The sequence below is a fragment of the Polyodon spathula genome, chromosome 13 (genome assembly GCF_017654505.1).
Source record: "Polyodon spathula isolate WHYD16114869_AA chromosome 13, ASM1765450v1, whole genome shotgun sequence".
Taxonomy (NCBI): Eukaryota; Metazoa; Chordata; class Actinopteri; order Acipenseriformes; family Polyodontidae; genus Polyodon; species Polyodon spathula.
Genome location: NC_054546.1, coordinates 16,425,267 through 16,436,456, shown reverse-complemented (window position 1 = coordinate 16,436,456; position 11,190 = coordinate 16,425,267). Strand labels below are relative to the sequence as shown.

The 11,190-nt window shown below is 36.2% G+C and overlaps 2 protein-coding genes across 8 annotated transcripts in view; one reads left to right on the top strand and one right to left on the bottom strand.

Moving 5' to 3' along the window:
• Positions 1 to 911: 911 nt before the first annotated feature.
• Positions 912 to 1,349, top strand: LOC121325909 (protein atonal homolog 7-like). Its single transcript, XM_041268986.1, has one exon. It carries the CDS (start codon positions 912 to 914, stop codon positions 1,347 to 1,349), a length of 438 nt encoding a protein of 145 aa, XP_041124920.1.
• Positions 1,350 to 2,778: 1,429 nt separating this feature from the next.
• The window catches only part of LOC121325533 (myopalladin-like), a 139,693-nt gene continuing 131,281 nt past the window's right edge, over positions 2,779 to 11,190 (bottom strand). For all 7 annotated transcript variants that reach the window (XM_041268154.1, XM_041268153.1, XM_041268156.1 and 4 more), the window contains 7 exons: positions 10,535 to 10,684; positions 9,422 to 9,504; positions 8,487 to 8,616; positions 7,765 to 7,972; positions 7,075 to 7,240; positions 6,081 to 6,214; positions 2,779 to 4,682 (listed from right to left, as the gene is read on the bottom strand). In XM_041268154.1, the coding sequence (XP_041124088.1) occupies positions 4,507 to 4,682; positions 6,081 to 6,214; positions 7,075 to 7,240; positions 7,765 to 7,972; positions 8,487 to 8,616; positions 9,422 to 9,504; positions 10,535 to 10,684 (1,047 nt within the window). In that variant the 3' untranslated portion in view covers positions 2,779 to 4,506. The remainder of the gene's footprint in view (positions 4,683 to 6,080; positions 6,215 to 7,074; positions 7,241 to 7,764; positions 7,973 to 8,486; positions 8,617 to 9,421; positions 9,505 to 10,534; positions 10,685 to 11,190) is intronic.

Below are 11,190 nucleotides of genomic sequence, written 5' to 3'. Positions count from 1 at the left end.
ACAAAAAAAGCTGACATCTTCAATGGAGGAATACATTCTATGTCACTTACACTATACAATACTTCATGTGAGATTTTAATTCAAGCAGAGCAGATGCGCATACCATACCATACTATACTATACTGTTACCTTGCAGCACAGTTTCTCTTCTGGCTTCAGTCACAAAATTAAACACCTGTTTATACATAGCTTAACACAACTGAAAATTCTTCAATGAGAAATCTTTAATCTGATTTATACAGATTAGCATAAATGAAATCCACTTTAAAGGAATTTACATTATGTGTGTCAATTTGTCTTGAGGTGCAGTGAAATTCTGTGTTATGAAAAAAAAAAATATATATTTTTGTTCACAGTATTAAGGATTATCAATTAGAAGTTTTTGTTGACTATGTGTTTGTGGTGATTTTTTCAGTGACCAAGCATTGGTCCAGATGGTATGTTGTCAGAGTTGGTGGTGTACAGCAGTTTTAGGCAGATGAAAGCTGTGTTTTTTCTTGTTTCTCGGGGTGCAAAGCGGGTTGCTTGGATTGGATTGGGTTGAGGTGGAGGGGGAGAGTGTCTGAGGGAAGCATCCCCACCTGCTGCCACCTGTTCAACTCAAAATCCTGTGCTATAAAAAGCTCCCCCTTCCTCGCACCACTGAAAGAGCACAACTACTGAGAGAAGACAGTTGGAGACTGCATCCCAGTGCAATTCTGATGTGGCCAAGCACTCACTGTAGGAAACACGCCCTACATGAAGAATATTAACCAACTGCTGAAGGAGGTCATCACAGAGCTAATGTAGAAGAGACAGTGGCCATTTCTAAACTCTAATATAGACCACTGACATATTTATTACTGCAATTAAAAAGCAGTGTGTTTAAGTGGGCTTCTTGATCCACTTTTGAAATAACTTCAATGTTAAACATGAAATCCTACAAATCCAGCTGTGCTGATTCCAGCTCCAAGTTTGATTCCAAGAGAACACCTGTCTCAGAGAAGACAGAGAATGCTTCCAGGAGGAGAATGGCGGCCAATGCCCGGGAGAGAAAGAGGATGCAGGGTCTGAACACCGCCTTTGACCGGCTGCGCAAGGTGGTGCCTCAGTGGGGGCAGGACAAGAAGCTGTCCAAGTACGAGACCCTGCAGATGGCCCTCAGCTACATCATGGCCCTGAACAGCATCCTAACGGACACAGAGCGCTACGGGAGCAGCTCACAGAGGCAATGGCTTAACCAGCAGATTGAGCATTTCCAGCAGGAGAACTACGATTCCTTCCTGGGGCAGGAATACCCGATGAGATACGAGAACTGCACCCAGGCCACCCTTCCTTACCAGCATGAGAGTTACCAGATTGTTAATTAAACACTGGCAGTGTTTCCAAACGGAATGCAGGGAAGAACGCGGCTGAGACTTTGCAAAGCATGGAATGTCAACAAATGAGTGAAAGCAACTGAAATCATTCATTGGATATATTGTAGACATTGGTAAATACATTTGTATTCTGTTTTATTTAAGTTGTTTTGGATTTATCTCTTTGTTTTGGGCCAAGTTATGGTCTTTTTCCAAAATATAACTTCATGTGACCTTTTGGTCACTTTTGTACTTTGTATATTTTATTTTTAAAGGCTGGAATATGTTTATTTAACTATATCTGTGCACCAATGTCCATTATCTGCAAGTTGCTATATCATCTATTTGTGTTTTTTAGGCTTCCAAATGCATTGTTCTTGAGACAGTGAAATTATGTCAAAGATGTACATTTGTGATGAACGTAGTGTTTGTAAGACAGTTTTGTGGCAGGGCATAGTCATATATTTTAAGAAAAAGAATTAAGAAAAAAAACAACATATGTACTAGTTATATTTAATATAAAGGTAGATTATATATTTGGACATACAATTATTATGTAAATATGTATATTAAAAAAAAAAAAAAAAAAGAATAATAGAATGTCAAGCCACTGGGCTATTGGGTGTGTGTGTAAGCAGTCTGGTTAATTGATTTTCTGGTAATTGACCCATAACCTAAAAGTAAAGAGGACACATTGCAAGACCACAAAATAAATATAAAATACAAGTAGCCAATTTTGTTCAGACCCTTTGGTTGCCAGTAGTTTTTGTTCAGAAACACTAGTTTCAAAATATATGTGCATTCTCAATATACCTTAAACTTTATAAGTTTGTTAACAGTTGCAAATTTTGTCTTTCCCTTTTGATATTTTCAGACGGTGTATGCTTAAAAAAATGCTATTTTTTTTTTACTGTGTAAATTATTTGTTGCTTTAAGAAGTGATATAGGAATGCTATAGAGAGTGTGTACAGAATCTTACCTAATAAAAAATGTTTTGCAATACATTTGGTTTCTTTGAGTTTTGTTTAAACATATGAAAAACAGGACTCAAGTTAAAGTATTAAGTCATCAATGGAAATGTTGCACTGATGATGTAATAACGGGTGGGGTCAAGCTTGTGATGATGTATTTTTACAGTACATTGTAATGCATCTATTATAGATCTGTTTAACACTACACAAATCATGTAGCTTGTATGTAAACTGAAAAATAAACATGCATTAAACCTACTAGTTTACACTACTAAAATATACACATTCTCTTGCAAGTTCTACCTTTATTTAATGGTGCCTCATAACCTTGCTTGTTCATAAAAGAAACGTCATATATTTTCTAAATCAATAACACTTTTGCTTACTTTAAACAAAACCCGAACAGCATGTTTGGCTTCTTGCACATCTCTATAGAGTACAGCAAAAGAAAGGAAAGGCAACAGCACCTGTTTGTTGGAATAAATATAACTTTATTCACAGAAAAATAAAACAGTCCATCATTTTCTTACGACTGGTGCAATTTTACATAACAAACATTTGCTTCCAAGTCAAACATTCACCCTATTGTATACCAAAGCACATGTATACATAGCAACTAGGCACTGTAAACTCCAAAAAGCACTTCCAAAAAAATGGTCACTGTTGTAACAAACACCTTGATCATCTTATATTTTATGCAAAATTTATTATTTTCATAAGATAATAATTAGAGTGTACCTTAATATAGTAATCATCATTAAAACTGTATACACTTGTTGTCTAGACTGGTTTTAATCTCCAAGGGCTTTAAATATTGTATCCATTTCTAAGGCATAAATTCAGTAATTTCAATAGTTCAATAATTTCTACAGTTTCATAATCACCAACATTGGGAATCAAAGCAATATTATTCACCTCCACTTCAAAAGATATCCAATACCTCAAAAATGGCAGAATATGTGAGTACACAGATAGAGGCCAATTTGTTATTTGCACATGAGTATGTATTCTACTGTTCTCACAATCTTAAAACTTATTACCCAATCAAAATTCTAAGAGGTCAAAATGACAGCAGGTCAAATATTGGAACATTCAAAAATCAATAAGCCACTTTGGTTTTTTAGGTAGAATCAAGTTTTCAGGAAAAGTATCTCTAAATATCTTTTAACAAATGAAAATAAAATGTATTTACATCAAGCCTTCCCTTTTTGTTTAAATTTAAACCTTACTGTAGCAAAAAATAATGATTATTCAGTTACTATGCGTATAAGTGAGCATTTAAACACATTTAAGAATACCCCCTGGGCCACATTTAACAGCCTATAATGCACCCCATGGTTCTCATCACTTCCAAAAACATCAGCGCCACCACCTGAACTTACAAAGTCATTGATAAACAAAATCAAATACAAAATGAAAAATGACTGACCCCAATCACTGAAACCAACCTATTTAAAAAGTCATCCTAACTTAACAACCAACCACATTCAAACATACCTACAAACACAGGTAACAACCCAACGTTAACCAGACTACCAGAAAATCCTTTATTGATAATATATAACAAAATGTATTTGACAGACAAGTCAGCTATATCATACGCAAAACAAAAGCATACTGCAATATGTCCTTCCCTAAAATAAGACACCTACTACACTGCTTTATAAATTGTTTAAAAAAAAAAAAAAAAAAAAAAAATGTGCCTCTTTTGTATATTGTTGATAGGAATTGCAGTCTTAGACCATTTTTGTGAGGCAAATTCATTTCAAACAGTGTATTTGTTTTATAACCAGGTTGCTATAAAACAGTACCAAAACAACTAAAATGCACAATAGAATATTGTGACATATGACAAGCAAAAGCCATATGGTTCAAGTGGACTCTATTATTTTATGATATAAATCTTCCTTCTTACAACAGAACTTATTTTTTAGAAGAAAACTGCCAAGTCTGTGCATTATAAATGAAGCCACTACACTGTTTTGCGTTGAGAGTAGTACATGTCATAAGGCTAGAAAACTGTGCTCACAATTTTTACTATAGATTTCCTACAATGGTCACAGCAGATATCAGCATACTACTACTACTACTACTACTAACAGGCTGTTTGTAAACCATGTGTCTCTTGGGCATTCATCTTTGTTGTGTTTTACAGTTCCAAAACGACTCTCCTACATGAATAAATCTGACAGGCCTTTTCACAGATCCTCACTCTCCACTTTTGCCTCCTGGGAAGGTGAGAACAGCGAAGAGCAGCTGTCCACTGAAGGGAAGGCCGACAAGATGTCCAGTCCTTGTCCGGTGAGGGCAGCATAGCGACTACTCGGTGACCGCACTTTCTTCATTGGTTGGGGGATCTGTTGATGCCACTGGGCTATAATTCCCCCCAAAAAGTGTGAAAATAACAAAGAAGTAAGATTAGTATTGAGACAAAACCATAAGCATACTCTCCTTCAAGATGAGCTTCACAGCGGGGGGGGGGGGGGGGCGGCGACAAAACCAGAGAGGGTCAGTTATTGGGTGGTGCAGCAGGGAGACATCAGTGAGGGTGAAGCTATACTGGCTAGTCTATTAAAAGTACAGGTCAGTAAGGCGTAGGGAAGCAGCAACTGTGATAAGAGTTAGTCCAAGGCGTTGGGATAGCAAGAAGCAGCTGTGCCATTGTACCTACAGTATCAGCCAAACAAAATGTTAAGTGCAGTCCTTGTAATGGTGTAACAGTCCTGAAAAAAAAGGTATTAGTATTTTTTATATACCTGTACACTCATTAAGTGTAACATGCAAGTGCCCTGAGAAGCAGAACAAATGGACCATCCCACGTTTATTTATTAGTATTTTTTACAAGTTCTATGCCCTGGTTCAGTTACTCCCTGTACACATTAGTGCTTTCAAAGTGGGTTAAGAGCTCAACAAAGTTGTTATCAACATTAAGCATGTTCTTTTTAAGTTTGATGTCTACTCTGTCTTGAACTGGTGAAACTTAGTTGGTACACAATACAACCAAAGTTGTCCACTAACTCAAATTCATGCATTCTGGATGTGCCAATCCCATTGGCCCATGTTTCATGTAAGCCACTTTCAAACTCTTGGACTCAGTTATGCTAATGTGGACAGGGAGTCAGATATTATATTCAGGTTCACCAATCTTTTCAGATTATTCACTGGTAATATACACTTGACTGGTCAAAATAGTGTGCGCTGATCTGTAAGCTGTATGACAGGTGTGATGGAACTATTCAGCAGCAATCATGAGAAAGCAAAATTATCCCAGTGGCTTCACAAGAAGCACAGTGGTCATTGCCAGTGCAACTGTCTCTTCCTTGACACAGGCACTAGAATGGTAACATTTGCAGAAACCGTCCACCAGAAAGCACAAGTTTCTATGCTTGACAGACTGAGCTTTCAAAGTAAAGTAACTACAGTGATCCAAATCACAGCTACCTTCAGAACTGGACAAGACAAACATTTTCTACTTAAATATTGCCAAAGGGCTTCAGTTTCAGGTACATTTTATGACCAATCAGTGTACCATCATTTTAGTTTCAAATGTGTTCATGTGACTATGTTGCAGTCTAGAAAAGTGTATACAGGGACACACAGTTTTCTGGCCTGCAAATGGGAATAGAGGATTTGTGTGATCCTTGCCCATCGCATTGTAATTTCACTTGGAACAAATGTGTATGAACTGTATGAACTGTATGAAAATGTAAGCACTGTGGTTAGATGGTTGATACAGACATTTCTGAATTACACTAAGCTATAATTTACTTACCATATATGTCTAGCCTGGCTGTGCATGATACTATCCCTGCTTCATTTTTAGCTGATACAGTGTACCAACCAGCATCCTCTTTCCTGGTTGGCTGAATCAGCAGACAAACATATCCTGTTGCATCCTGGTGCATGCTGGGATTAAAAACATAAATGTGTAGCGTTAGAAAAATAAAATGGAAAAAATTATTTCACATAAAAGGAAAGATGTGTAAAAAAACAAAAAAACAACACAATGAAAATAAATATACAGAATATTATATATATATATATATATATATATATATATATATATATATATATATATATATATATATATATATATATATATATATATATATATATATATATATATATATATATATATATATATATATAATATCAAATATTCTTGATTTAGACAGTAACTTACTGCACTGAATCATTCTGTGTTAAATATGTTTGTTTCTTTAAGGCTATTGAGATTCAACATAAAATACAGAATATAAAAAGTCACATGGTCTTCTGTGACACGCTAATTTATTTAGGGTTATAGGACGACGATCTTCTGTTCATGATGGAATGTAAATATAACAGACCAGGTCTACTTCCTGCAATTGTTGATATTATCCATACAGACATTCACCATCTTATAACTTTATTATTATTTACCTATATACTGCTTTACCATATACTCCAAATATTTGTTTTCCTTTTCATAACCAACTTTTATCAAGTTTATTGTGACTTTCACTGAAAAGAGTGAAAAGGTTGATAAGGAGAATACCTAAGTGAAACGGGTGGCCAGATTGTGATGTCATTGTTTTAAAATGTCTTAGCAATTGAATGCATGCCTCGGGTAGGTTTTTTAAAGCAGGTGACAACTGACATCAGCCTTACCGATATTGAGAGATGACATAAGGCAGGTGAAACATGTGCTCTAATTAACAGTTTCTAACAATGCTGAAGTCTTACAACTAATAAAGAAGACCTGCAATCAGCTTGACACTGCTTACCTCATTCTTTCCTTGACACTAGAAATAGTATCATTATCTTTCTTCCAGAAGATCTTGGGAGGGGGCATCCCAACAACCCTGCACTCTAACCTAACTGGCGTTCCTTCAGGTATCCCTGTGTTCTGAAGCTTCTCGAGAAACACTGGAGCCTTTTTCACCTCCTTGGCTGTCAGCACAAGAAACATAACATAAGGATAGACTTTCACCACCAATGCACATATAAAGTATTACCAATTAGTTATGAACTAATGTATGCTGCATTTACATCTGAGGCACTGTGCTAAGTAATCTGATTTGAGTGGATTTAATTTCACATCCTCAAACCACGTGTAATAGGTTGCTTTTATGGGTAAACAGCCTTTAACATGAATATTGTACGCAAGAAACAGAAATTATGATAAATATATAAATAATATGATACATTTAAACCATTATCCTAATGCCTCCTTCTTGTCATCACCATGACATAAAAAGTCATCAGGATGTGATGAGTAAAGCAGAAAATTATATACAAAGTGATTCAAAACAACAATAAGAACACAAAAGTTAGGATAACTATATTTCATACCAGCTGCACGATGATTAAATAAATTAACCATTCCTGTAAATCAACATTGTAAGACCTTCAGTCACAGACTAACCTCATCCCAGCGCTTCCTAGCAATGACATAGTCTTTGACATCGCCTTACCCACTACGGTTAAATCCAGGCAAAAGGAGTTCTGCCCTGCTTTGTTGGTTGCGATGCACGTGTAAGTCCCAGCGTCACTTTGCATGAGTGGGTCGATGAGGAGAGAGTGAACCCCGTTTTCCCTCACCAGCATTTTGTGAGTGTTGTCTGGAAGGACTGGTTTTCCGTTCACAAGCCACAAGAGATCTGGAGTTGGTAACCCGCTCACCTATGCAACAGAGACAGGGAGATGGAAAAGGTCAATGAGAATGTTAATGAAGAAAGTTTAAAACAAGTTCATAATCACTGGGGCTCTCTGTGAGTTGCTCAGCTTGGATTTACCAGGCTTACTGCTGTCCTTTTTCAAAGAATTTATAGATGGTTTCACCTCCCCTAGTGGTCATTTTCAAACCTCATTAGCAATTTAGATTCTTCAGTGGTTATGAGCAAACCTGGTAAAAATATCACTAGAAATAACAATATTAGAATGACCGAGAATACACATAATAAAGTAATACAAATGTAAGACATTGAGTAATAAAACTGTAGATGGTATAAAGTATCCCATTAAGAAACAAGTATGTCAGTAACATACATTCCCAGCCGATGGGGGATAATACAGTCTTTTGCTTAACAAACAATGTTTTTAACATGTCTGGCTAATTCACAGAACAGTGAATTGAATCAGCTACAGCATGCTTCTTCCACTGTCCTCTAAACAACAGGATCTCCAAAGGGGATACCTTGCAGTCCAGTCTGCAGAGCCGTCCTTCATGAGCCACCAAGTCTCCTGGAGCCTGGAGGAAGTGTGGCCGAAAGAAGCGCTCCTGTGTGGGATCTCCTTCATCCACTTCCTGCATGCGGGAGCGCGGCCTGCATTGAACACGGCACAGGAGTGTTTGGGAATAAAGAACATTGCTTGAGTCCCAACAGTGCCAATGAAATACATTTGACTAGGCAACCTGGCTTTTATGTCAGTTGTAACTGACAATATGCCCTTCATATAAAATATACATTTTTGAATAAATATCTTTACTTTAATTTGAGAACATGGCTCACATGGGTAACAAAGATGAGCATCATCACTGATCGCCCTAAAAAGGTACTCATGTATCAGAATAAAATAATAATGGTACTGTGTTATGAAAAGTTAGTGATAGGATCTTTTTTTTTTTTGTTGTTGAGATACAGTACTGCATCACAAATACTATTGCTAAGCATACTGTGTATCATTTAAAACAACTCAATTTACAAAACACTGATATTCGCAAAACACAACATATTTTAAATGGAAGGAAATGTTGATCCATTTTTTAGGATATTTTAAGTTTTTGTAAACTCACCCAAAGGTTATCACTTCCATAAATACTGTATATCATGTTTTTTTTGTTTTTTTCACGACACACCTCTATTTATTTATTCACAGTTTTACCTTGATAAAAAACAAGTATCATTTATTTCATGTCAAAATAGGGTTGATAGTGTTGTATTATGTAACACTTGTAAGGTTTTTTCATGTGAAGAACAAGCACAGGTACATTTAAAATTAAAGGTTCAACTGCATAATGAAAAGGCCAGTAATGGAATTATCATCAAAGCCAACATATGAGTAAAACTTAAGATTACTCCTTTAAAAGAAGTTTTAGCACAAAGACAAGCCTCTCTCAATGTTGCCTACCTCTGAGAGTGAACAGTCGGCATTAACCGACTACGCATCGGACCAGTCTGGACAATCAAGTGACCAGTACAGCTAACTCTCCCCTAAAACAGCATCAAGAACATCATGCAGTTAATACAGTGCTTCTTGTGTTAGAAGGGGGTATCTGCAAACAACATAAATGATTCATCAACGCAATAAATTGAAATCACAAATAGAATAAAAAAACAATGAACACGTGTTCTAGAATATATATAGTGATGAACCAACTAGCACTGAAGATTATGTTTTAAAAACTGTTTTCACAGTTCTTCAGTTTGGCAATTGTAAAATAGAAAGTTAGAGGCGCCATCTAGTGGATACAGAATTTATTACCCTTTGCCAGAACAGCAATTCAAATACCATCATGAAAAATGCTGTGGCAGTACAGTAATTGTACATGTATACACTTTTAAGTCTTAAATGTATTGCTTATATCTTTTTCAGGTTGTCAACTGTGCTAAATGATTACGATTTTAGATATACAAACACTAGCATGTATTTCTGTGGTCCTGTGAACGGGGTCCACTGTCATGATCATATTGAAGCGTCTTTTCAATACACAATGTAGAGGCAACCACTGCCACTGAGCCCCTAAAAAGGTACTCATGTATCAGAACATACAAAAATCCCCCATTTCAAAAAAGGGTCTTAATATGTTCTTTAAAGGCACAGTGTCCTAAACTGTTTTAAAATTAGCTGTTACATATATAATAATGTTACAAGCCAATGTTAAAAAGCTTTATATGTGTCTTTTAAAATGTTGTCAGTGTACAAAACATCAACAGTGGAGCTTTTTCCTGATGATAGATTTTTTTTGTTTCCTGAGCTAAAACAGAGCTTGTATATGGCATGCAAGGAAGTTTATGCACAGTATAATCTAACTTAGATAATGTAAACACAATGGTAAGCCAACAATGCTGGGTCCTGGTGATTCTGAGTGCACTGAAGGGAAGTTATGGAAAAATGAAGCAAACATTCATCCAGAAATATGTTATTGTAAAATGATTTATGATTGAGGGACACTGCACACTTGTTGTAAGTGCTAGTGTAGATGTAAAATATATTCCAGGTGAATATTTCCTTGGCCCGTACCTGTGGGTTTGCTGTCATGATAGTGTAGTTGCCATCATCGTCATTAGTTGTAGCCTCAATGTGCAGAAAACAGGTTCCATCCCCTTCTCTTTTCATCTTATAGTGTGTGTTTTTCTTTGATATCTGTTTGCCGTCCTTAAACCAGTAAACCTACAAGAGACATCAAACACAAGATTTGTATAACTGTGTTCAAATTACTTACTCCAGGTACGATGAAATGATAATGGCATGATTTTTTGCACCTTTTTCCGGTACTGGCTACCCACCTTGACTCCATGAAGCATTTCACAATCAGCACTGGCTTGTTGGAGGTGCCAGGGATCAGCATGTACATATTTAGTGATAATGAGTAAGTAGCTTCAAAATTAAGTTTATTTTATAGTTGAAATGAAAATTGAGTTACAGTTGCCTGCCAAATGTCAAATAGGTTCAATCAGCCAAAGTGACTTTATAAAAGAGCCAGCACCAACTTCTGAGCAACTATTTTGAATCAAGTTGGTGCCATCTTATGTTAAGGAAAGCTTTCAGCTTGCATGTTTTTCAATCAGCTGCTTTTTGCTTTAGAGCAAGTGTCAAGATGACCCCGAAGACATTGCTGAGGTGAAATAAACTATGAAATACTGTATCACAAACTACCTAAAAGTAAGACATTCACA

Bases quoted from the DNA above. Each gene is read 5' to 3' on its own strand.
- LOC121325909 (XM_041268986.1), top strand. From the start codon at position 912: ATGAAATCCTACAAATCCAGCTGTGCTGATTCCAGCTCCAAGTTTGAT.